The sequence below is a fragment of the Emydura macquarii genome, unplaced genomic scaffold, assembly GCF_026122565.2.
Source record: "Emydura macquarii macquarii isolate MOO-44397 ecotype Brisbane River unplaced genomic scaffold, CSIRO-AGI_Emac_v2 contig_499, whole genome shotgun sequence".
Classification (NCBI taxonomy): Eukaryota; Metazoa; Chordata; order Testudines; family Chelidae; genus Emydura; species Emydura macquarii.
In genome coordinates, this window is record NW_027130636.1 from 3,001,423 (window position 1) to 3,028,448 (window position 27,026).

The window sequence follows — 27,026 nt, forward strand, 5'->3', positions numbered from 1 at the left end:
CCAGAGGGAACACAGAATCATAGAATCAGAGTTGGAAGGGACCTCAGGAGGTCATCTAGTACAACCCCCTGCTCAGAGCAGGACTAACCTCAGCTAAATAATCCCAGCGAGGGTTTTGTCAAGCTGCATCTTAAAAACCTCTAAAGATGGAGATTCCACCACCTCCCTAGGTAACCCATTCAAGTGCTTCACCACCCTCCTAGTGAAAAACTTTTTCCTAATGTCCAACCTAGACCTCCCCCCCTGCAACTTGAGACCGTTGCTCCTTGTTCTATCATCTGCCACCACTGAGAACAGCCTAGCTCCATCCTCCCTGGAACCCCCTTTCATGTAGTTAAAGGCTGCTATCAAATCCCCCCTCATTCTTCTCTTCTGTAGACTGAACAAGCCTAGTTCCTTCAGCCTCTCCTCATACATCTTGTGCTCCAGCCCCCTAATCATTTTTGTTGCCCTCCGCTGGACTCTCTCTAACTTCTCCACATCCTTGTTGTAGTGGGGGGCCGAAAACTGGACACAATACTCCAAATGCGGCCTCACCAATGCCGAATAGAGGGGAATGATCACTTCCCGTGATCTGCTGGCAATGCTCCTACTAATGCAGCCCAATATGCTATTAGCCTTCTTGGCAACCAGGGCACACTGCTGACTCATATCCAGATTTTTATCCACTGTTACCCCCAGGTCCTTTTCTGCAGAACTGCTGCCTAACTCGTCGGTCCCCAGTCTGTAGCTGTGCATGGGATTCTTCCGTGCTAGGTGCAGGACTCTGCACTTGTCCTTGTTGAACCTCATCAGATTTCTCTTGGCTCAATCCTCCAGTTCATTTAGGTCCTTCTGTATCCTATCCTTACCTTCCAGGGTATCTACCACTCCCCCTAGCTTAGTGTCATCTGCAAACTTGCTGAGGGTGCAATCTACCCCATCCTCCAGTTCATTGATGAAGATGTTGAACAAAACCGGCCCCAGGACCGACCCCTGGAGCACTCCACTTGTGACCAGCTGTCAGCTAGACATGGAGCCATTGATCACTACTAGATGTTGATCACACAAGATGTGGGCCTGGGAGAGGAAAGATCTCCAGAGACAGAGTTGTATTTGTTGTGTGCTGTTCCAGTGAAGTTTCAGAAAAACTCACTTATCTAACTAGCAACAAGAGATAGGAGACTGGGGAAACAAACTACTGCCTAATGATCTCACATCTCGCCTGGCTGAACAGCTGCCTGTGGAAAAGAGCTGTGAGATATTGCCACTAATTTTCCAACAATATTCATGCCCCCACATTTAAATGAACTCCCTTTGACCATGTTTGCTTCCCGATGTGCTTGCTTTGTGCAAACACTCAACCAATCATTCAGAGAAAACCAATTTCAAAGTCAGGTGTTTGAGTGTTTGCGGAAAAACTATCTTTAAATCCCCACCCACAAGTCTTTGGAAATCCTTGCAAGCTCATCCAGCCAGGGGACAGAAACAATACCTTGTGACTCTCTGGCCAACACAACTCAGATTTTCACTGCTGAGTACTGAAATTCTCACAGAGACCTGCTCTCAATCAATTCAGAAAGTAAAAAATTAATTCAATTCAATATTTGCTGAATAAATGTGGACAACTAAACATTCAAGGAAAATCACCAAGGGTTACAGATATTCACATGGCAGAAGAGAGGCTAAATTTGGTTACATTTGTTGGGAATTATTTGCTCTGCTGTTAATATACTGAAATAAACCGCCTCCCAGTGGTCTAGGCCATGCATGTAGTGCCCAGCTGCTAGACTGAATCCGTCCCACCACACTTGGATCTTACACCTGTATGTAGAAAGAGCTCTGCAAACGCCCCACATCCCCAGGATTTCACAGCTGAATGAAAATGAGTTTTTCCACAGCAGTGGTTAGATGCAGACCTAGCAAGACCAGACACATTATTTCTCTGCACAGCTCTGTCAATGCACCCGAAGCTGGCCCTGCAGCCCACCCCCTTATTCTTGCCATGATGTTCTGGACGCTAGAGGTGGTCAGTCATGCTGGACTGCTGGCGGTTCTGTGATGAGCACAAATGAGCAGTGGGTTTCCTCTTAGTTGCCTGAAAATTCCCTGTGTCATACACGAGGGCTTGGAAGCATGTTGCCCAAAGAGGCTGGGTCATGCAGGTACCCAGGGGGCACACGTGAAGGCTGAGATTTTCCAAATTGCCTAATTCTGCTCCCGTTGGACCTCAATGGGTGTGTCTATGCTGCAATATAAGCCCAGGGTTAGTACTCCAGTTAGCAGACCCTGGATTTGTTAACCTAGGGCTTCAGCATCTATGATCATTTGTAACCCCATGTTAGGAATTGTTGAACCCTGGCTCCCAAGTTGGGGCTGCAGCGTCTACCCTGCATTATGTGGGCTTGAGTCCAACCACCCATATCCCAGACTTCCTAGCGCTTCCCAAAATGTCGCTGCTCTAGCCCTTGTTCGTGGTGCAGAGTGGGAAAACTTGACTGTCCACTGAACTTGATTGTCTAGAGCAGAGGTCAGCAACCTATGGCAAGCATGCAAAAGGTGGCACATGCGGTGATTTTGAGTGGCACTTGCTGCTTCCCCCTTCCACGTGGGCCCAGCGGCACCCTGGCCGGAGCTGCGCCACTCCCGGCCCCAAGCAGTGCCATGCAGTGGCCACTCCCCCATCCTGGCCTCACCCCTCTCCCATGTGACATCACATGATACCAGTGCTGGGAGAGGGGCGGGACCTGGAGTGCGAAGCGGCCGCCTCACAGCACTGCTTGGGGCTGGGAGTGGCTCCTGGCCAGGGCGCTGGGCCCATAGCATGTGGGAGAGGGGAAAGGGGGAAAGACGTGGCACGCCATGTCCAAAAGGTTGCCAACCTTTGCTCTAGAGGACAAAGAAAATTGCACTGTGGGATTGTAGAATATTTTTGGTGAACTCCCAGAGCACGATTCCATTGTGAGGCTGTGTCTACACTGCAAAGCAACAGGGCTTGAACCCTGGTCCTGGCGTGGATTAGGCTCAGAATCTCCACCCCTGTAGGATCCTGGGACCCCGAGCTCAAACCTGGGTTAGTACAATTTGCGAGTAGATGGAAGGGGGGTGAGGCTTGAGCCTGAGTTCAAACCCTGGGCTTACACTGCAGTGTGGACACACCCAATGGAAGCAGAATTGCTGCCACGTAACATTACAAAGGTCGTAGAGGAGTTTTTAAATTAAGGATGGGGGGAAAGCTGACAGGTGCAGAGGAGCACATGGTTCAGACAGAGACACCCCTTCAGGGAGGATTTTTTAAAGGAGATACTCAATATCCTGCTGAAGAGAAGAGAATGGAAGTTGATAAAGTACAGGTAGGATCTGAAGAGAAACAGTCAAGCAAACAGCAACAAAAAAGAGTCCCACATAATTACCTGAAAGCAGACAACTAACGGCTGACAAATTCTGACAATTTCTGTAAGTGCTTTGTGCCGGGATGCTCACCCCACCCCACCCCTGAACGGGTTAAGGAAGCTCAGAAAGGGCCAGTTAGTGCAAAAGGCCCCAGGTGAGGGGATTAAGATGGAGGCACACCCCCTGATGGGATGATGAAGCTCACCAAGTGTGGGCCGGGCTAGGATAAAGCCAGGAAGCTGGCAACAGAAAGAGCTGCAGTGAAGAAGTATGCAGCCCCCTTCTGTGCATTAGAGAGGGAAGGCAGGAACCCAGGGAAAGAGTAGGACCCTAGGAGCCTGGCCCTAAGGGAAGGGCATGCCCCGAAGAGAGAAGAGTGGAGAAGAAAGACTGTGGGAGGTGAGGAGGAAGCAGCCAGCAAGTGAGCAACAAGGTTGGGGATTGAACAGACCTCGGCTGCGTGTTGTAGGGTCCCTGGGCTGGAAACCAGAATAGTGGGTGGGTCCAGGTTCCCCTACTCACCACTGACAGAGTGGCATTGCCTGGATATTGGCTCCAGTGGGGCTCTGAATCCCGGAAGGGAAACTACATAATGTTCTGGGTCACGAAAAGGAAGCTGAAGCACCTGCAGCAAAAGAGGGGCTGCAGAGTGAGAGAGAGAGAGAGAGAGAGAGAGAGAGAGAGCGGCCAATGGGTGGAGAGATCGCAAGGGGAGGCATTGGGCCTGGAAGAGAGCTAATCCCCAGAGCAGCCAAGAGGAGTCACCCACTCAGTGAGTGAGAACCCTGTAAAATGCTTTTTTACAAATGTTAGAAGATGGGCGAAATACTAAGATGGGCGAACTTGGGTGCCTGGTATTAAATGAGGATTTTGATATAATAGCCATGACAGAAGCTTGATAGAATGATGATAATCAATGGGCCTTGGTAATACCAGGGCACAAGAAAACAACCCAGGAATGACAGAGAAGGCCCTGCAGGTGCGGGCGTGGCATTATATGTGAAAGAAAGCACAGAATCAAACAAAGTAAAAATCTTAAATTAATCCAGCTATACCACAGAATCTCTCTGGGTTGAAATTCCATGCTTGAACAATAAGAGTGTAGCAGTAGGAATATGATACCGACCACCTGACCAGGTTGGTGATGGTGACTGTGAAATACTCAGAGGGATTAGAGAGGCTACAAAAACAGAAAACACAATAGTAATGGGGGATTTCAACTATCCCCATATTGATACATGTCACCTCAGGATGGGATATAGAGATAAAATTTCTAGACACCACCAATGACTTTTTGGAGCAGCTAGCCTGGAACCCACAAAGGGAGAGGCAATTCTTGATTTAGTTCTAAGTGGAGCACAGGATCTAGTCCAAGAGATGGATACAGCTGAACCACTCAGTACAAGCGACCATGATGTAATTAAATTTAACATCCTTGTAGGGCGGAAAATACCAAAGAAGCCCACCACAGCAGCATGTAACTTCAAAAAGGGGAACTACACAAAAATGAGGAAGCTAGTTAAAGGGAAATTAAAAGGAAAAGTCACGAGAGTGAAATGCCTACAAACTGCATGGAAACCATTTAAAAACACCATCACAGAGGCCCAAACTAAACGTATACGCCAAATAAAAGACACAGTAAGAGGACCAAAAAAAAATGCCAACATGGCTAAACAAAGAGTAAGTGGCAAAAAGACATCCTTTAAAAATTGGAAGTTTTTACCCACCCCCTCATTTATTAAACCTGAGTTCTCAGGGGCCAGGGAATGGCAGCCCAGGACTCCAGAAATCTTACACTGACCACGTAACAAATACACACATTGGGCCAAACCCTCCACTGATGTGAACCGGCACAGTTCCGCTGACATCACTAGAGTTACGCTGGTTTATATCAGCTGGGAACCAGGTCCATTGTTCTTGATTTGTATAAAGAAATGTCTATTTCATTACAACGCAACAACCTTCACACTGACCCAAAATAAATGTAGCAGTTGCCCCAAAATACAAAAGCCTTTAGAAAAAGAAACGAAAGCTATATATGACACACACTGATCAGCCTCAAATATAGGACCACATGCACACGGCATTTCACTATTAATCAATGCTGTTATACCCTGCGTGTATTAAACAACATACAAAATATTATTCTCAAAGAAATTATAAGTACTTCGACAAAACAAAATTCAGTAGCCAGTTAATAAATATATTTAATGGACGGATGGATTACTTGATGATTACCTGTTCTGTTCATTCCCTCTGACACACCTGGCATTGGCCCCTATAGGAAGACAGGATACTGGGCTAGATGGACCATTGGTCTGACCCTGTATGGCCATTCTTACGTTCTTACATTATTTCCCTATTTGCCAGCACCTTTTAAATGAAAATATTTTAGATACCAAAATAGAGACAACAAAAACAACAATACCCACCCCACCACTGCTCAGAGTGAAAGCTGTTCTCTTATGATGAAATTGGCCTTATATTCTATAAGACTAATGTGTTTATTGATTACATGGGCAGTGCAAGGTTTATTATTATAGGTATTACTAACAGAGATTTGTATTGTGGTAACACACAAAAGTCTCATTCCTAATGGGGGCCTCTTGGTGCAAAGCATATAAGTAATAAATTATTGCATTGGTGCTCCATTGTACTGTGTGCTGTTTAAACACAAAATAAAAAGTCAGTCCCTGCCCCAAAGAGCTCCCAATCTAAGTATAAGATGAGAGACAAAAGGTAGATACAGAGAGATTCCCCTATTTAGTCATTTCACTGATCTTAAGTGCTTGCATCTGGAAAATAACATGAGAGGTGACCTACACTATTTTCAGCAACTGTACACCATACAACAAGAACTCTAACCCAGGAACCTATCCCTGCAACAAACCCCTTTGCCAGCTCAGCCCGCACATCGACTCTAGTGACACCATCACAGGTCCTAACCACATCAGCCACACCATCAGGAGCTCATTCACCTGAACATCTACTAATGTAATATATGCCATCATGTGCCAGCAATGACCCTCTGCCATGTACATTGGCCAAACCGGACTGTCACTACACAAAAGAATAAATGGACACAAATCAGATATAAAAAATGGTAACATCCATAAGCCAGTTGGAGAGCACTTCAATCTCCCAGGACACTCTGTAGCTGACTTGAAAGTTGCTATACTTCTACAAAAAAACTTCAAAAACAGACTTCAGAGAGAAACTGCAGAGCTGGAACTCATATGCAAACTTGACACAATCAGACTGGGTCTGAATAGGGACCTGGAATGGTTATCTCATTACAAGAAGTAATTGTCACTGTTCACACATTCTCACCTTCCAATCAACGGTTGTGAATAGGCCTCATCTACCCTAACTGAATGGACTTTGTTAGCACTTGCCCTCCCCATTGTTATGTTTCTTAGCCTTGGATGTATATATATATATACACCTCCTATCTCTGATTTCCATTTCATGCATCTGACGAAGTGGGTTGCAGCCCACAAAAACTTGTGCCCACAGAAATGTGTTAGTTTTTAAGGTGCTACAGGACTCTGGTTGTTTTTGCTGTATAGAGACTAACATGGCTACCCCTTTGGATATTTTCATTCAGCAACTATAACTCGCTGTGAAACAAGGTAACAGGCAACTGAACAATGCTTGAATTTTGGTTGGCCTTGCCCTTCCAGAAATAAAGGTGCCATTGTCTTTAAGGGAGGAGCTGAGTGCAACATCCAAAAATAGCTAAAAGGATTCAGGCCCCAGTCCTGCAGGAAGAACCACATGGGAAAATTCATGCACCCAGTGCCCATAACAGAATATCACTGGAACTCTGTAGTCCACCCGCGTGCTGTCACCTGCAGGACGGGGTCCACCCTCTTAAGAAATTACCCCAGCTTTTCCTGGTTTGTTCTGCAGCATTGGTCAGGGCTGAGTCCCAGCTGAATTCTGTACCGGGGGCAAGGACTACATAGGAAGAATCACACGGTCTCGGTTCAGAAATGCGTGTGGGTTTGCAGCCGTAATTCAGCAGGAAATAGAAGCAGCTATGTGAATATCTATCAAAATGCTGTAACTCCACAGTGGTGAGTGGAGAAGCCACAACTGTCCTGGCAGATCAGCACTGTCAGGGTTTGCTCACATTTGCAAAGTCAACCAGAGAAGTTTGGAGAAGGCTTTGCACCTTCAGGGGAGTCCAAAGAACTCTGCAATGCCATTAAAAATCCATCAGTGGCCGCTCTGCAGTGATCCCAGCATCCCTGTTCTGAGTACGGTGCAGGCAGGGGCTGTGGTCTTTGGATGGATGCCTGGGGTAGTGAATGAAAAGGTGGAATGAAACCCATCATAGATCCCATCGGGACAGTGACCGGAAGCCAATGTGGCTGAGAGCCAACATGTGCTCAAGAAGAGCTCCGGAACTGCCTGGGCCATGAGCTCTTATTTAAGGGAGAGAGACAATAAAAGCCAGAAGATCAGGGATCTCCTAATCCTCTTTCACATTGTGGGGTTTTAAACCAGGGTCTCCTCCCCCTGCCCTTGGGAACTCGGCTGAGAAATGTGCTCGGGTGTGCAGGCATCTTTCCCAGTGGACAGCCCGGCACTTTGTGATGCCTGGGGGCAGTCTTCCCTAGAGGGTAGTGTGCCTCAAGCCCATGATGCTTCTGGCCTCAAGACGGAGGCAACGCTGCCCTGCCATTGCTAAGTGAGATCACCAGAGCCCACGTGAGCCACAGCCTGCCCCGTCACTGATGATTGTGTTCCTGGAGCGCGCTAACCAATCCCACGCTACAGGTGACACTTACCATGAATAACCCTTTCCGTCTCCTCCTGCTCCCAACATAAAAACTGGATCCCGTCACAGCCAAGGATGTGGGGAACGGCGTATCCACCACTCTGGAAAGGTTACAGTAAGAGGCACGTGAGCACAGAGCAGTGGCATCCACTGGTGACTGGAGAGACCAACCCTGGACCTGGCTGGCCTAAAGAGATTCATACAATCCCAGCTCTCCGCTGCTAGGAAGAGAAATGGGAACACAGGCATTCTCAGCCTCATTCCAACCAATGCTCCTCTAGAGCTTGGTGTCCTGTCTCTGAAAATGGCTAGGATGGCTGTTCATATTTGGACTCCCACAAAAAGATTTTTGGCTCAACGATGACCTCTTGTGGCAGTGAGTTCCACAGGCTAATTCTGTGATTAGGCACTCAAGTATTTCCTTTTCTCAGCTACCATCATGCTGCCTTTGGATTTCAGGGAAGAACCGGGTCTCACAGGATGCTTTGATGCTGACCTGGCCAGAACATCAGTTGCTTTTGAGATGACAGGTCCCCACCACAGGATTTCAGAGAGATCACTTAAGCCAAGACTGTCTCTTCTCCCCCTCACATCTGCTCACCAAATCTTCCCTCCCCATTTGTAACACTAGGGGTGCCCCAGATTATCCCCTTTCCTCCAGGAAAGGCACCTGCTCCCCCCGACCTTCCACCTGGTCAGTATCTCCCTCCTGAGCTAAGCTACAGCTGAAACCTCCACCCCAGCCAGCAGAGCCTAGTTGCCTGCAGCGTGGTTTGGTGATTATTATTTAGCATTTATACTGCGGTACCACCCAAAGGCCCTTCTGCTCAGCAGACCCACCTTGTCCCGAGTACTGCACAAGCCCTGGAGTGGGGCAAAAACCATTTTGTAGGGGTTGCAAAAATATTGGAAAGAAAATCAACAGCTTTTGTTTTGTCCAAAGTTTCACTTTGTTTTTCTATGAGAAATTTCAATGTGAAAACAAAAAAAAATTCATTTTATTTAGAAAAAATTTCATTTTGATTCAAAAAAATGTTTCAGGTTTGGGAGGGCTCCCCCCACCCCTCTCTCACACACTTTTACTCTCCTCTTTCTTTGGGGGGGGGCGCAACTAAGAGCAAGAGGGGATTTCTCCCCTATTTCCAAATGAAACATTTAGATTTTTTTTCCAAATAAATCCTTGAAAATTGGCATTTGGGGCCCAAAAACAGAGCCATTTTTCAATGAAACCCCAATTTTGATCAGCTTTTTGGTGACATTTTCCCATCCAGCTCCAACACAGCTAAGAGCACCAGATCCCTGGCCTGAAACACAGGCTAAACAGATGAGATAGACAACAGCAGAGAAGCGGAGAGTTGGTGGGGGGAAGGACACGAGCTGTCTCCCTACTCTCAAACCATCTCCCCCACCCCCACCCACCATACCCTGCCAATGCTGCCCCCGTGCACCCTCCTGCCACTCTGCCTACCCCATGGCAGATTGAGGGGGCCTCCTCCCTCTCCAGGATAACCGACAGGCTCTAGCCCGGCGAGATGGGAGTCCAGCCAGCTCTATTCTTTGGAGCTCCATTGCAGAATGCCATGGAGAAGGGGAGACCGTGAAGCCAGATTGTCTCAATGCCCCCGTCCTGGAGGAGATTTTGGTGGAACTCCTCTGGGGACAGGCAGGATAATCCCAGTAGCAAGGAGCCTGGCTCCAAACTTGGGGAAAGGGGGCAGAGTCCTCAGGAAAGTTGCTGACTCTGGGAACACCAGGCCACATAGACGGAGCAACAGCAAAGCTTTCAGAGCACCCACATCTGAAGAGTTTCATCCCCCCAGCCAGCCCTACGTTCAGGAGGTCCCCCTGAATTGCACTTACTGTACATACATGTCAATGGGGATACTGCAGTCCACAGTCAGGGAGAAGGATTGCCCAGACACGGCCAAGATAAGCGTGTGCCACTGATTGTCAGTCAAGGAGATGCCTTGGAAGGTGACACGGGTCTGCCAGCCATTGGAGGGCCCTCGGCTCCAGAAGAGGAAGTGGAGTTTGTTCAGCGAGTACCTCAGTCCAACCAGCACCATGTTGCTCTCCTCCTTCATCATGGTGAAGATGTACTCGTTCTTCTGAAAGAATAGGGAAGGGGCTAGCTCTGAGGTCAGTGTTTGGGGCGTGGATATCAGATATGGGCTTGGGTCCCAACCATTCGCCAAAGGTGAGGGAGGTCCACACCCAGGGCTCTGGGACAGGCCCTTCTCCATGGCCTGGCTGGTGTTTTACCTTTGGTGGAACGCGGAGGACCTTCAAGGTGATGATGATGGAGAATTCCTCTGGGAAGAGGTCACAGTAGAGGAAAATCTGGGAAGCCGGGAAGCTCAGGACATGACGGGCTGATGCCGAGAATTGAAACCCACGTGCCCCTTGCACCTGGAGCATCCGAATTCCACTTTTCACACCACTAGCCGGAACCACCTCCGAGAGAATATCCAGCGGGCGCAGGTCTGTGCCAGAGAAAATCACAGCATCATGTCACTAAGGTTTCTCATGACCCTGATGACATGCAGATCAACACTAGGGGTGAGCGGATAACAGATTTTTCCATTTGGTATGGAACTGGAAAAATAAATCCGGTTGTTTTTGTTTTTTTAAAATTTTTGTCTAATCAAAAAACTTGAATCAACCCACAATATTTCAGTCAATTCGAAACAAATTTTGTTCCAAAATGATTTTTGAGTTTTTTGTTTCAAATTGGCTGTTTTCAGGTGTTGTTCACATGTGTGTGCGTTTTTTAATTGACCTAATTTGAATTCAAAACACCGCTTCAAAATTAAAAGGCCAAACAAGGCGTTTCAAAATGGCCAAAGTGAAATGTGGCCACTTTTTCCAAAAGAAAGTTCCCTTCCCCCCCCCCCAGGCAAAAACAATTCTCTGAATTTGACCCAAGTTCACAAATAGTTTGCAGCACTTAAAAATGCCTTTTTTTAAAAAAACAAGAAAATCTATTCAGCTAAATAAGTAAATAAAGCCACTCAGCTGGAATCATCAACAAATGGGGTGTGGGAGGCGATGGATCAGCGGTGGGGGGGAGGTAACATTCAGAAACTTCCAATAGCACAGCTACCATGCCATGTGCACGTCTCGTACCGGAGTCATGGCCTGGAATGTCCACCTGCTGCCCGTCCGCCTGGTCTATTTATGACCCTCAATTTGCTATTGTCATTTTGAAAGCAGGCTCCTCTGGACTGGTTCGCCGCTTTTGGGACATGCCTCCCACACTGTGGGCGCTTAGGAATAACGCTGGACGCAATCACTCAGGACGCAAACAGGTGGTTCACCCACACATCATGCTGACACCCACACACGCTTCCACAGCCCTGGGCAGGGAGTCGTTTGATGCCCTGTGTTCTGCAGAGAGTCACAAGCACATCTTCCTGTATAGCCCAGGCCACCAAGTACCCACCCAACCACAACGCTTAAAGTGGGGAGAGGGGGCACAAGGGGTTGCAGACCTGGCAAACAAAAAGTTTCAGTTGAACTGGGAGACTGAGGGGAACGCTTCAAGCCCTGTCTTGCCAAAGCGGCTGTTCCCAGATTCTCAGAGGGCTCCCACGCTTTTTTCAAACCACTCCCGGCACTATTCGGCCACCCGCACACCGAGACCCACAACCAGAATGAAACCAAAAGATTGCAGTCCAAGGGAGACTGGGCTGTCGTGTGCCAGGCAGAGAATGGAGAGACTGCTGTGCACCAATGCCTGAGACCTAGGAACCGATTCAGTGAGATGCATCCAGATAAGCCTGGCAAATGACTTGCACTCACCGTCTGCAAAGGAAGGTGAAAACCCTCAAGGCCACTGCCAATCTGACCCGGGAGAAATTCCTACCTAACTCCGCACATGGCAATCAGTCAGACCCTGAGCATGTGAGCAAGACCCAGCCAGCCAAACCGCTGAGAGAGAGCATGCCCACTGCCATCTCAGAGCCTGCCCCACCCCATCCCAGGTCCCATCTCCAGCCATGGCCAGCCTGATGCTTCAGAAAAAAGAGACACTCTCCTCCCACCAAAATATCTTGGGGGTGGAAATTTCCTTCCTGACCACAAAGGATTAAGAATGCTTTTAACCTGTGGGGCTGGTCAATGGAGCAGCACCAGTTCACCCTGTATGGGAAACAATATCTGTGTCCCTCTGCCTGTAAAGCTACCCCGGCTTGGAACCCGTAGGTCAGCTGTGCTGGGAGGGAGAGAAAAATCACTGTTTATACACTTCCGATAACATTACAGATCATCTCCCCTCCAAACACTGAAGCTCAGAATCAGCCCTGGGTTTCCGTCAGCTTTTACCAGCATGGACGCTCCGATGAGGGAGAGTCCTCCATGGGGAGGGGTGTCAATGGAAAGTGGCCACTCCCTCCCCTCCACTGTGGGACCAGAAGAAGACCTGCTTGGAGTGGCCAGGGCAAGCTTTGATCTAGCACGTCCTTTCCTGTGGATCCCTGGCCATAAACTAACGTGGCCCACACCACGCAGAAGCCCAGGAGGGAATGCAGGGCTCAGCTCCACCTCAGACAGCGTGTCAGTGACAGCCGCGTACAATAGCATGGACGGCTAACAAACTGGATTTGTCGTGCAGCTTTGAGCATCTACCCTGCACTCTGCCCATCTTCCCTGGGACTTACTCAGACACCCCAAACCTGAGAGATGCTTCTGGTCATTTTTTAAAAGCAGGTTTCTTTCATTCTTCAGCCCCCTACTCCCGTCCTTCAGATGTGGATTTCCTCCCGCTCGCCATGCCAAGGAAGCAATGACCCTGCGCTGAGTTGCAGGGCAGTCACCGCTCAGTCCTGTGCCAGGGGCAGGTTTAAGAACCAGCAGCTCTGGAGCTATCAGGCCAGCTTCTCTCTGAGACACAGCGCTCGATGGCTAGCCTTGGTATTGGCTACTTTAGGGATTGCTCAGGGGCGTTGCATTGAATCTGCATGCTGCAGACAACATGCATGCCGACTAGACCAATCAAGCACGCCTCCTGGGGGAGCTGGAACTAGAATCCTGGCTTTTCTCTTTCAGAAATACTGGTCATTAGCACTTGAGCTAAAAGCCATCTCCCTTCAGTGGGTCTCATATCCTCTCTGCCACTGGAGGGCAATGCATACACACCGAATATAACAGTCTCCCAAGTGTATTAGTTACGGTTCTCCTCTCCCTCAAGCCCTGCACAGGTATACTCATGGTGGTATGGAGGGGCCTGGCTTTACAGGTCCTGGGACACAATAAACAGTGTCAGCAAAGCTTTCGGGAGACTCCTGGAAGCATAGAGTACACGGGGGAGCAATGTAGCCATCCCAAACTCCTGCTGGTAAATGCTTTGTACAGCACTACCCCACCCGCTATGTGGATGAATGTGTCTAGACAGGCAGAGCAATGAGAGATGGATCCAGATACAGTTTTCAACTAGAAATCATCTTTATCCAGAACCCGCGCCTGCATTTGGGGAAATTTGGGTCTGGATTTACACTAAGGTTCAGGCTGGAGGCTCAAGCAGCACAGGGGTTTGGGTGCAGAATCCAGATCATTAAAGCCCCGGGAGCCCTTCCCACAGCAATTCAGTCCAAAGGTGAAAGAGCCCTGGGAGCATCGCTGCTCTCGGGGAGTTTCAGAGACCCAGAATCCCACAGCAGGCTCCGAAAGTTTCTGCCTCTGAACAGAGACCAGATTTGTAGGGGCAGGTTTAGATTAGATGGCCCTGGAATTTGAAACAGCTTGCTCTGGAGGTTCCAGGTTTTTTGGCTCATCTCTAATTATGAGTGCACACACACACACACACAAAGCCGTTGTTGTTAAATAACTTAACATCTACTCAGAGAAGAAAGCAACACACATGTGACCTCAGGGGGTATCACCCAGACTGAAAAACTCATGGAGAAGAAAGCTTTTGACAGGGTACATCTGGGAAGTGCAGAGATCAGCCCGGCACCCCTAAGACACGCACAACCTGTCTGAAACGCTTCAACCCTTTGCCCACAATGCCAGATTATAGCCAGTTCAGAGCAGCGGACACACCCGCCGTTTAATCTCTTCATAAACAGTGTGCGGCGGGGCAACAGCGGAGGAGCAAACTTTGCCTGGGTGCTTCTATTTACCAGAACCAGAAGCACTCCCATCCAATTTTTCTTAATTGCAGCTGCCAGTCCTGACAGCATTCTTGGTATAACAAAGGCAGCCCAGACCAGAGCGTGCTTGCATTGTTTGTGCACTTCAGTAAATATCAGGCACGGAATTTGGTTCCTCCCACCTGGCCACCCAGCTGCTTTTAAAGTGAAGATACCTTTCAGCAGAACTGTACTACACAGGTAGTTTGGCTGGCTTTGGTATCTACTGGCTCCTGCTTGTGGGAGAAGATAGTAGGAGTAGTATTACCGTAGGAGCCCCCACCATGGTCAAGGACCCCATTGCGCTAGGCCCTGTACAAACACAGAACAAAGAGACAGTCCCTGCTCCAAAGAGGTTACTAGGGGAGACGTACATGGACCTGCAACAAGGACTCCCAGAGTCCCAGTGTGAGATTCGCCATGTGTCTGTGGCAAGTTGAATATCTTTCTGCCCACAATGGACCAGATTGCAACCCCCTTACTCACACAGAGAAGCGCTTTGCTCAGTGAGCAAGTTCACTGAAAGCAATAGAGTATGATGCCGCTGAGTGTGAGTGAGGGGATGGGAATCTGGCCGCAAGTTTGTATGAGGCAAACGGTGTCCCCTCAGAGGGCAGAGGAAATGAGACCCGGCCTCTTGTGTCACGGGAGCTATGGCCCAGCGTTGTGTCTCACCCGCTGCAGCTGGCATTACTAATGCAGGGAGGCACCATCTAAAACAAAGAACCAGGAGAAATAAAGAAACAGATGCCAAACCAACCTGCCCCACAAGCAGCAAGGACAAAAACCATCACATTTTCCAACAGACGATCTCATTGTCCATTACTGCGTCTCCGTGCATTTCTAATGGGCCAGGGTGAAATAAAACTCACCAGCCACTCAGGAAACCTAAATCTCATCTGTACAGCCGCTGAGCAGGTTGGCTGGCAGCGCTCTGCAGTACCGAGGAAATTATCCTGGTTACCATTCCAGGTACAATTTCTCACCATTCTGGGACGCAGCCATTCTCGTGGCTTTTGGTTATGTCAGCTCTGTGCTGCAGCCTCTCTTTGAATTTGTTACATTTTAGGGAATGAAATTAACAGATTTTTCATAAAAAATTTGTACCGGTTTCCATAATCTAGTTAAACAGGGAAATTCACAGCTTGCTCATGGAGTGGCCAATCATTTATTTCAGTTATGAGTGACTACGTTATTTGTTAAAACAATGAGAGTTTTATAGCACCTTAAAGACTAACAAATTTCTGTGGGCATAAGCTTTCATAGGCTGCAACCAACTTCCTCAGATGCATGAAGTGGAAACCACAGATAGGAGGTATAAATATATACATCCAAGGGTGAGAAACATAACAATGGGGAGGGCAAGTGCTAACAAAGTCAATTCAGTTAGGGTAGATGAGGCCCCTCTGGAACTTTTTACATTATTTGTTGAATTTCACCTCTTCTGCTGGTAAAAGGTTAGCAAACAAACCGCAGAATTTTTTATTGCATTCATGATACCACACTACTTGCTAATTTCTTCCTTGCTGTTTTCCTTATATGAAGAGTGAACATTTGGTTGGAAATAATCTGCATTTGAACTTGGAAAAGGGCATTTATGATAGTTCATAAATAAATCACACACTATTATTTACACCCCCTAATTTATGGAACAAGCCAACAGTGACCACATGTACAATTCAAACATATTACTATTCAAAGTTCCCTTTTATCTAATGTGAGGGCATTCAAGCTTAACATTTGCTTTTAGCTGCTATTTGTGCGAGGAAGCCCTGACTGCTTAAATGTTCATGGAAAACCAGCTGTGAAGGGTTACGAAGAGGGCTGAAATTGAACTGGGCTTTGCATTTAAATCAATGACTGTGGGAAAGTTCCCTCCCTCCCCATTTACTCGTTACCATCAAATTCCAGCCCTCCCTAGCAGTCTCTGGCCTGGGGGGGTCACCGGTTAGGAAGACCATCTTGTACGCTTTTCTTCCAGAGAACAACGGCTGTCTCTCTAAGGGCAGGTCTGTGGTTCAGTCACGTGCTGTGATGCAGCTGCAGTCGACATTGCTGAGCTAGCGTAGGTGCTGGAACTAGGGAGGGAGGCCACTGCCGCACCCCCGGCTTGAAGTGGTTTCCATCCTATACCAGGTTTGCAGTTTGGTTCAATGGCTCTCTGCGGCCCCGCTATACAAATCGTTCCACCCTTCCTGGCTAGCAGCGCAGATAGTCCTCTTCAGCACGGGCTGTGCCAACCCCCCCCCCCCCCCAGTCCCCTGGCTAGTTACTTGGATGGCTAGCCCCTACGGAAGCCCATGCTCCACTGCTCCAGGACCCGCGCTGGCTGGCTGTCTATGGTGCTGCAATCACACTTCTGGCTGGCTGCAGTGCAGGCATACCCTAAGAAATGCACCCCAGCTCAGCCAGGAATCACTGGGTGACACTCCCTGGCTGTGTTACGTAGGAGGTCAGACCGGCCCTTCTGACCGTAACATCTGTATAACTATGAATGGCTGTCAGTGGGCTTGATTCGCCGCTGCTTGGCAGCTTGGTTAGTTATTGACACCAGGGCCAGTAAAATGCTGTCAAATCAGAACTCTGCCACTCTGGGGGTAGCCTTTTGTGACCCATGCACAGCCACTTGCCCCAAAACTGAGCTGACAGTAGCTTGCCCCGTTACTGAACAGAACCCAGAGACTCCAGCGGGACCGGCAGCCTCTTAGAACAGATCTGGATTTGCTCTGTTTCCTTGGGGCACCCTGGACTACGGCAGAACGACTAGGAAAGAAGCCCCCCTGTGAAATGACTCTGCAGGCAAGAAATGAGCTGGGCAGAAAATGGAGATTTTAGAGCAACAGATCTGGAGCTGCACTAGCAGGAGCTGCAGAGAATCATGCCAGAGCCCAGCGCCACAAGGATGGGTGGGTGGGGCAGAGGCAGCAGCTGCGCCACGTCCTTCCCGAGCCTTGGCAACGGGAGAATGTCTGCCTATCAGCTCACGCACGGCCAGCACCAAGATCCTGGAGGGTCCTGATGTTTTGCTTGGATCCAGTAACTGGCCACGCAGGCTGCAATGGCATCTCACATGGGGCTGCTTCATGCCCAAAGCGTTCCCCAGATTGCTGCACGAGTAATGAGGTAGCTTTGATTTTTCTGCACCGTCTGACCTTGACCTAACTCAACTCCTGTTGAAGCCAACAGTAAGCCAGCCGCCCCCTTCAAATGGAGCAGAGCTGGGGCAACACTGAGCACGTCTGGAAATCCCAGCTGGATGCATGTGCCAACTTTGTACGTGGCTCTGAGGCTGTGATGTTCACCTGCGGCTGGCCAACTTTCAGCCGAGGGTGATCATCTTTGGCTCATGTGGGAGATACTGTGCTTCTGAAGATGAAGAACGAGGGACCTAGTACTGGGTTCCCAGCTCCAGGTAGGATTCACTGTGCAGCCAACTGTTTGCAGCACATGGATCCTTTTCCTAATCACAGCGATGGTGAGCAGATGGGGCACCCACAATTCCTTTCCCCCATGGCTATGCATGGGGAATGAGGCGTTTCAGAAGTGGTATGACCAGGAGCCGTTCATGTGCCCAAGCTTTCCATAGCTTCCCACCAGACTGTAAGGAGATGAAGAAGAACCACCATCCCTCCAAGTTGATTTTCAATTAAAACCCAAGACGGGGATTTGTGTGTTGGTTCAACTCCCACTGTTAATGATTAAAGCACAGCTGGGGATTACACAAACCATCGTTAATTATTAGAGCAGCAGTTGGGCTGGTTTAGAGCAGCTTGGCCAGGTTGAAGAGCTTGCCCTTGGCGCTTTCATGTCTTGGAAGCTGGAGAGATACCTCTGACCTTTTAGCAAAAACGGATGATATTCTCTCCATGGGGGGAGCTTTGGACAGTGTGGATACCCTTACAAGGAAATAGGTGCATTTCAGCACAGAAGGGGTTGACTAAATGTGTTATTGTATCCATGGTTGCCAATTCAGACAGCAAATATTGCCAGCACTCAAACCCGTCTGGTCATTTGTGTGAGACATGGTGGGGGAGGTGGGATCTTTTACTGAACTTTTTTTATGAACGCTTGTCTCTCCCACCTACAGAAGTTGTTCCAATAAAAGATACGACCTCACCCTCTCTCCCCCTTGTCTCTCTAAAATCCTGGGACCGACACGGCTGCAACCATGGTCATTTTTGTGACTTGAATAGAACTACAAGTCACTAGAAGAGGCTGCAAGGACACCTGGCGGCCTCAGTTCTGGATCAGGGCCCCATTGTGCCAGGAGCTACATGAACACATAACCATGAGATGGTCCCTGCCCTAAATAGCTTGCACTGTAAGGGTCAGAGCTGCCCAGAAAATCAAATTTCTGTGCCAGGGGTCATTCAGAACTTTCAAAACCAGGAGGAAAAGTTGAAATTTGGAAATTTTCACAGAATGGAAGTTCCCCAAACATTTTGATTTGGAAAGATTGAAATGACCTTATTGAAAGGTTTGATTTTTATCATATTAAATATATTACACACAAATTAACTACATGAAAAGAACATTATTAAGGCTGCAAAGTCAAGTACTCAAAAGTTAGGAAATGCCAGAATTAATGTTGTCTGTTCAATATTAATTAAGCCCCCTTGTGTGCGCACATTATGATATAGTCTTTAATGACATGATCACATAGTATTTTTATTTCTCCACAGGACCCCTGCCTCATTCAGTGCCCAGGATGGGTGGTCCTCACTTAATGAGCAGCCATTCAATATTTTGTATTCTCCTCATTGCAATAAATAAGTCCTGGGGTCATACCCTGAACAAACTATTCAAACCCTTCTCTAATGACAGAATTATTAATCTCCCTCTGATCTTTTCTATGGCCTTCATCATTATGCTATCCAAGTGGGTCATAGCTTATTATAACAGCCCTGGGAAATGATGGGGGTGGCATTATTGTCACTTTACAGAGGAGAAACTGAGGCATAGAGCGATTAAGGTAAAATTTTTCCACTAATTTCAGGTGCTCAGTTAGAGATGCCTAAGACCTGTTTTGTTTTTTCCAGAATACTGAGCATTATCTAGCACTGCACATGGAAAAAGTTTGGTTGAAGTGACTTGACCAGCATCACACAGGAGTTCTGTGGCAGAGGCAGGGATACAATCCAGTTCAGGACCTCCTTTCTCTACCTGCCACCCCCTATCTCGTTCACTAATCACATTTCAATTTCTACAAAAAAAAAAAAAAAAAAAAAAAATGAGACAGGGCCTACAGACAAAAGCTTCACTACACAACCATGACTCATCCCCAGAGCAGCTCCATCCTGTCCCCTTAATGAGGTTCTGTGGGGAAAAAAAGGATGTGATTCCTGTTATTTAAAACTGTCTCATAATGCACACACACCAGAGGGCCGAATTTAGTTTGCACAGGCAAACTTGAAGTTGACTTAGCAACCTTACTAGAGTTCTTTTACCATAGTTTTTTGTGTGTCATTTCCTAGGTTTTTAAAAAAGCAATTCCATCTTGTGGCATCCTATTGGCACCTCACGATTAATCAGCAGGGTTGGAACCATTACATCCACCACACAGACCTCTGCCATTCAAGCTATCAGAGTACCAGAGAGAACTAGTAAGTTGTCGTCTTCTGTGGGGATCAGCACTAAAGAGGGGACAAGACACGCATTTTGCCAGGGATTCACAGCTCGTTGCTGACAGCAGAGGAAAGATGAGACTCAGGAATCTTGGGTTTCACTTCATGCTTGCTGTGCCTTCGCAGACTCTTCTGCCCTGTCCCCTCCAATCTCTTCCTATCCCTCTCCTGTCTCTTCCCCGCCACTGGCTCCTCGTTTCAATCCCATTATCCTTGCCTAGTCAAGACCAGTCTCCATGCTCAGGCTTCTCATCCCAGTCCCAGTCTCCCAGGCCTCCCTTCATCTCCTTGTCAAATGCCAGTTGGTCAAAACAATCTTTTGGCAGGAATGTGCCGGTTTGGATGAAATTTGCATCAGGCAATGGTTTCTCAGGGCCAGGGAGGCATCTGGGGGCTGGGGCAGGCACCTGGGATACGGGAGAGCCAGGTTCAAGCACTTGGTCTGAATCAGGCAGCACAGGGTCGTGTCCCTGGGTCCACCTCAGCACAGATGAGTGCCCAAATTGCAGGGCCCTTAGCTAGTCTTAGCTCGCGCTTTGTTGGAGGCTCTCGGTTCCGTCCCGATGAAGAACAAGAAAAAAGTGAAAATCACAAAAGTGTTCACAGGGGCCAGAACCCCAGTTCCCAGCCCGCCCGGAGCACCCAAGAACTGCCAACCCGAGAGCTCAAACACACCATGAGACAGAACAAACATAGAGCCGGAGGCTGGCTTAGCATTTCAGAGGGGTCCATCTATGAAACCCTTCGGGCTCTGATTGGCGTTGTACGCGCTTAGTAAGAGACACCCTGTTCCTCTTCTGCCCTTCCTCAGTTTGGGCATTTCAGACCAAAAATGCAACACAAGCTGGGTGCAGAATTGGCCTCCAGGCAGGGCAACCCCTGGAGCCCTCGGATGCCAGCTCCCTGCCCCACTCCGAGTTGTGTCCCTCGCCTCCCTCGGGCACCGTTCCTGCTCATTTCTGAGCACCACGCCTCAGCCATCCCAAGCCCTTCCCTTGGCCTGGGCACCGGCCCCAGCCCCGCTGCAGCAGGAGGGCCCGAACGGCTGGTCCTGCCAGCTGGGGGCAGTCCTCATGGGAGCCCTGTAACCACCCTGTGCCAGGGACGCAGCGCTACCGGGGGTGGGCGTGGCCTTCAGCTGCTAGGCCCCTCCCACGGCTGAGACCCACACCTGCCTCCATGGCCTTTCAAACCCCCTCAGAGCTGAGTGATGTACCATTTTCAGTGGCATAAAAATGGTCTCCTTCAAGCTCCCTCTCCATTTCTGCCCCGCCGGGTCTCCTCCCAACATGCAGAAGTAGAGCTGCGGCCTCCCCGCCTGGGGAGGGGGGAAGGATCTGTGAACGGGTCCCCCAGCGGCTCCCCCCAAATCCTAGGGGCAGCACTAGAGCAGCACCCAGCGCACAGCAAGGTCACCAGATGACAGCTTTCCGAACTGCTGCTCTACCAGCCGGCTCCAGCACCACCGTGCCCTGGTCCTTGTCCTCCTTGCTCTCCTTTACTCTCCCCCCTGTTCTCTAGCAGCAGTGCTGGCAGATGGCCAGACAGCCCTGGCTCCCTCTTCCAGCTGTCATTTTAGGGGTAATCTCTTCTGTCCACCCTGCAATTTTGCGATACGAAATGGGTCATGTTACCCATGCCCTGAAAGGAAGCTGGCACTGTCCAGCCAGGGCCTGGGTACTGCGGGCTCCATTTCCTTCCCCTTCTGTTCTTACTGTTTTCATTCGGCCCTCAGGGTAAGCGTGTCAAGAAGCGTCCCCGAGGGCGCACTGTGAACGCAGCTGCCACACCTCGCTTTTGCTACCAGAGCATCAGGGACAGAACCAACTCCAATTGCAAGATGAGTGTGTGTGTGCACGGCTGAGAGGCAGGAACGGCGTCTAACCTTGCTCCGACAAGGACTCCTGTGTGACCCTGGGCCAAACACTTAATCCCTGCCTCAGTTTCCCCAGCTGTGAGGTGAGGATAACAGTACCTGCTTAGGTACTTCCCGCGGGTGCTGGGAGGGCTGTTCGGTGCCTCCAAAGCACTTAAAGATAATAAACGCTCCACACTGTTATTACACGCAGCAGGCTCAGGCTTGTGGGCTCACCACAAGTCCTGACTCTCCCTTGGCAGAGATGACTAGCTCCAGCCATGCTACGCCAGGGGTAGCCTGTCCAGAAACGCACCGTCCTCTGAAAGGGATTCAAGCCTCTGCTCAGTATCTGGACATGAACCAGCGCCTACAGACTCAATGGCCCAGGCCAGCTGTGGGCACACAGCTCAAGGCCCACCTCGTTTAGGACCCACAGTTCATGGCAGACTAGGATCCACGCTGGGCTTCTGCATTTACAAGGGGTGTTGCTGCTAACCCTTTGGGCCCCAGAGGTGTCTTGCGGGGCTGCGCATGCTCTGAAGAGTGAGAGCTGCCATCCTGCAGGGCTACGTTCACCTAACGTAACAGCAAGACGCAAGCTGGTGCTCTCCCTCCCTCCGGACCCCCAGCACCCCAACGTTAGCCGACACTGTATACCCAGCAGGCACGGGAAGCAAGGAGGTGATAGGGTTTTGTGCCGACCTGCTGGCAGACCCCTGCAGTGGGATGGAGCTAGGCGGACATCATCGCCTTCTCTGCCAAACACCCAGCTCAGGGGCTCTGCTGTCACCTGGCTGGATGAGGGCACACTGCTAAGAGCCCCATTGGCCAATCAACTGGGCAGCAGAAATGCTCAGCGTTCCTTTTGCCCACAGCGGGTCTCCCGCCAGGGGGGTTAGGGACCACCCTGATTGTAAAGAACTGCCAGTCCTGCTCCCACCCCATTGCCCATCTTCCATCCTTATGGCCAATCATCACCCCCCACTCACCTCCCCAAGCCTCCGTTCCACTCAGCAGTCTTCCCTTTCCCCATCTTCCCTTCCCCTTCCCTCATCCCAGCCGCAGGCCTCGTTTCAGCTCCAGCAACAGTGTTGGTTCAGATCCCCCTTCCACTCCCCACACTCCACCCCACTGCACGCTGCCCCTCACAGCATCCAGCCAAAGTCCCGGTGCTGCCCTGCATACCTCTCCCCACTTGCCAGAATCCTGATTCCTCCCATCCCTCTTCCCCTACAGCTCTCCTCCTGCACATGAGTGGAGTGTCTGTGTGACCTTGCCCAGCGATTTCATCTGCCCTGTGTCCTGGTTCCCTGTCTACTAAATGGGGATGACACAACCCCCTGCGGGACAGGGACTACGAGGTGCAAGTCCATTAATGGTAGCGAGGAGCTCAGTGGGTCAGATAAGCACATAGATAGATTGATAGGACAGCAGTTAAGGATGGAGTCAATTTTGGCTGGGTTATGAAATGGCCCAAAAGAAGCTCTCATCAACGTCAAGAGTATCTCAGCCCTTTTACAACAGCGCATCCAGGAGGCAGGCAGTTTCCTCCTTCCCAGGTAAACAACCCTCACACACATTCAGACAGTAATACAGTCCAGGGAGCTAACAGCATTTCTTGGCAGATTAAATCCACATAACCATGGGCCACAATTCCTACAACCCCATCCAAGGGGAGCTAAAATACTCCAGGCCCTGACTGCCCGATTTCCTCACTTCCTCTTAGCAGAGGTAGTTGGATGAATGGCAGGGCACATGCTATTCATCACAATATTTGGTATATGGCCGAAGCCAGCTCGTTAGCAGAGAAATCATGTCATCTTTAATAAATTACAGAGCCCTAAGTCCACAAGCAGAGCCAGCAGTTAGCTTAACTCTGGCTAAGCCCGACACACTGCAGCCACAATTTTCCAAATTTCCATCCACATTTTACGTTAGGGGGATTTTTTTGATATTTTTTTTCAAGAACAATTCCAAGTTCCATTGAATTTGTGTTTCTGATTGTTGTGAGTGATAGCTAAGCTAAAGCACAGCAAACCAGTCAGAGGAAGCAGCACAAGATCCCTGAGGAAGAAGGAAACAAACAGAGCTGCGCCTCTGAACGGCAGATTAGCCCATTCCGCCAGATCAGAGTCCCGGGTGAACTCAGCTCAGGGGCTCTCATGGCAAACCCAAAATATTTGGCATATTGACCCGCTTTATTTGGTCCCGTGCTGGAGTCAGTGCTGCAGGATGCGGGGGCAGAGGACATTTTCAATGGCTGTGCCATGCTGTGTTTAGCTCTACATCGGGGTCCCTGGCCCCCAGCTGTAACTCTTCCAGAAAATTTGCTCTGTTTAGGTTCATCTACCAGATCTGGAAAGGACTGAGTCAGGGAAGTGTTGAGCACAGATGTGGGAGGGTGGGGTGCAGTCCCTTCCTCGCCCTGTCCCCCTGCCCCCTCCCCCAGCAAGGTGGCTAATCATTACTTATTAAACAACTTGCACTGCTCCCCGGACAAGCAGCTCCTACCTGTGCAATGCCGCCATGCCATTTCTCCGCTGGCCAGGTAGCTGCTGATCCCCGAGTGCAGGAGCACAGCCCAGACCAGCAGCAAAGCAGACATTGGGGACCTGCTTCACCTGGTCCATACACAGGAACGCTCCTGCCTTCCCTTCTTCAGAGCCCGTCTGGGGGGGGCACTCTGCTTAGGAAATGGCTCCAATCTCTCATAGTCCACTCATATGGCAACCACTTTTGGGGACCTTCTGGATGCAGACCTTCTGCCCCAGGGCACTCCAGGAGCCTCAAGGAAGCATCCTGGGGCTTTCTGAAGACTCACAGCCACCCAGCTTCAACTGCTTCTTAGAGAGCTAGTGGCACAACCTGCCCTTCCACTTCACTTTCCTCAGATGCTCTCCTCCTGGTCCCAAGTGCCAGCTGATCCCAGTCTCCGCCTGGCCTCTTAGCAGGCATTAGGTAAGAGGAAACTTTTCCAAAAGGACGCACAAAACTCAGCGCAGCAGTGGGAGGCTCAGAAAAGAGGACGCGTAGGAACTGCCTTCCGCAGCTGGCTGGCGTGGCCCTTTAGCCAGCAGTCCAACCTGAAGGAGAACAGACTCCCCCCAGTAGCCACAGAAGCAGCTCTAGCTGGAGACTGTGTAACCGCAGACATTTAAAGGCGAAGTCCGTTGTCAAGAGGAGGAGTCTCATTGACTCGGAGAGCTTTGTATCTTTTGCCCAGCCCTCTTGAGGGTGGGTTTTTGGGGTTTTTTCGGTTTGTTTTTGGCTTGGGGGTGGCTTAGCTAGAGGAATTTCCCTCTCCAGAGAAATCAGAGAGGAAATCAAACGGGAACAAGGCGAAGACACGGCTTTATGCACCTAAGTGACTATGCTGCAGCAAGCATGGATTTTAGCACACAGAGGTGTGGGTGGGTGTGAGCCCATCTCTTTAATTACACCCCTGTTTTGTGCAAAAAGGATTTGTTTTAATGATTCTTGGCAAGGCAGTGATCTCTGCACAGCTGCTGCTGGGATTCCCTTTGAATATTATCATCGCTCAAGGAAATAACTGCCTGCCTAAATGTCAGACAGCAAAACCTGATCTGCCAGAAGGGAAGCGCTTGAAGAGAGAACTGCTCAAGAGTGTCACTTTAGAAACCCTGGAGGCAAAAAATACTCAGACAGGAGACTGAGCAGTGGAAAAATCTCCCTCAATGCAGCAAACTCCATTTGGTTTCCATAGCCACAAAAAAGGGACAGATAGTCTTTGAACAATGCAATTAGCATCCTCCCAATTCCCCTACAAGGCAAGTTACAGAATGAAAAGCTGCGGTCCTGGAAGAACAGCCAAGAAGCTTCATTTAAAACTTGGGTTTCGGGTGTGTGTTTTTTTAATAAAGAATTCAAGATGACAACTTAATAATGTGCTCCTTGGGGAGACCTAATCCAGCCATGCGCTCTGCGTGAGGGCACGGACCCCTCCAGGATCACAGAGGGGTTTAATGCTGACTGTCTTAGGTCATGTGACAACTCAGCCGACCCTTCCTCCTCCTCCTTTGTTCTTGCCTCTGTGTATCATTTAACTCGCATTCGTTTCTTTAATTACATGAACATAAAAGATTAACCATGGACCCTAGCTCCCATCTAGCGCTTGTCAGTGGTAGATTTCAAAGGGCTTTACAAAGGCGGGCAGGGTCATTAGCTTGATTTTAGAGTGGGGAAACCGAAGCAGAGAGCGGTGACATGACTTGCCCAAGGTCACCCAGCAGGCCAGTAGCAGAGTCAGATCTAGAACCCAGATCTCCTGCATCTGTGGCCAGTGCGCTATCTCGTAGACACCACTGCCTCAAGCCAATAGTATTAAACACAGGGACCTAAAATTAGGTGCTGCACACAAAAACACACACAAACACACACTCACTCTCATTTGGCCTTATTCCTATTTGCACTAAGGCTGCTCAGTGTAACATACACTCATTGTAAAGCCTTTTCTACTGCCAGAAAGGGGCCTTCATATAAATGAGGATCTGGCCCAGTGAGTTCCATGGGGGCCGCTCATGTGTGTAAAGCTAAGCATGTGGGTTCGTGTTTGCAGGATCAGGGCCTCAATCTTTAGGCAGAACTTATGTGGCCGGATTTTCAGATGGGTCAGCATTTAGCATCTTCCATTGACGCCACGGGCTGGTTTAAGCTGTCACTGACAATCTTCCGGAAAAACAAGAGATTAGCCAAATCTACATATTGATCTACCTGGTGCCTGCGCCAGTCGTTTGGATTGCTTAATGCCTGCAGTCAAATACAATCAGCAGCAAATGAACCAGGGCGTTATCCTTTTTAGTATGATGGTGTGACGTGAATTCTCAGGGGCTGGATCACAGCTGGGCTCCATCTAGCACGGGTGCTGGTCTCTGACAGTGACTAGCACCCGCTGCTTCAGAGGAAGGGGAAAAAAATCCCCACTGAGCAATTCTGGAATGACCAGATGCTCTTCCTCCTTACTTCCAGTTAGAGCTTGGCATATGCCCTGAAACAGGCGGGTTTCTATTCTTCCCTCATTTTTTTAAACTCTGTCTAATGTAACTATGGACATCCTCTTACCCATATAAACAGCTGGTCCTTTTTTTGAATCCTGCTTAGCTCTTGAGATATTGTGGCTATGAGTTCCACAGGCTACTTGCATGGGGGGGAAAAAAAGTCTTTCCTTTTCTCTGCCATGCAGTTTGACCGAGTTTCCTTCTCCACCCACCTCTGCAAAGGCCTGGTGAGACTAGGGGAGT

At 49.3% G+C, this 27,026-nt stretch overlaps 1 protein-coding gene across 1 annotated transcript in view; it reads right to left on the bottom strand.

Moving 5' to 3' along the window:
- TSPEAR (thrombospondin type laminin G domain and EAR repeats) overlaps positions 1-24,748 on the bottom strand; it is a 63,029-nt gene extending 38,281 nt beyond the window's left edge. Inside the window, exons 1-4 of the mRNA XM_067538626.1 lie at positions 24,280-24,748; positions 10,421-10,641; positions 10,028-10,266; positions 8,169-8,259 (exon numbers count right to left, since the gene is read on the bottom strand). Coding sequence (XP_067394727.1) covers positions 8,169-8,259; positions 10,028-10,266; positions 10,421-10,641; positions 24,280-24,373 — 645 coding nt within the window. The 5' untranslated portion in view covers positions 24,374-24,748. The remainder of the gene's footprint in view (positions 1-8,168; positions 8,260-10,027; positions 10,267-10,420; positions 10,642-24,279) is intronic.
- Between the last annotated feature and the right edge of the window lie 2,278 nt (positions 24,749-27,026).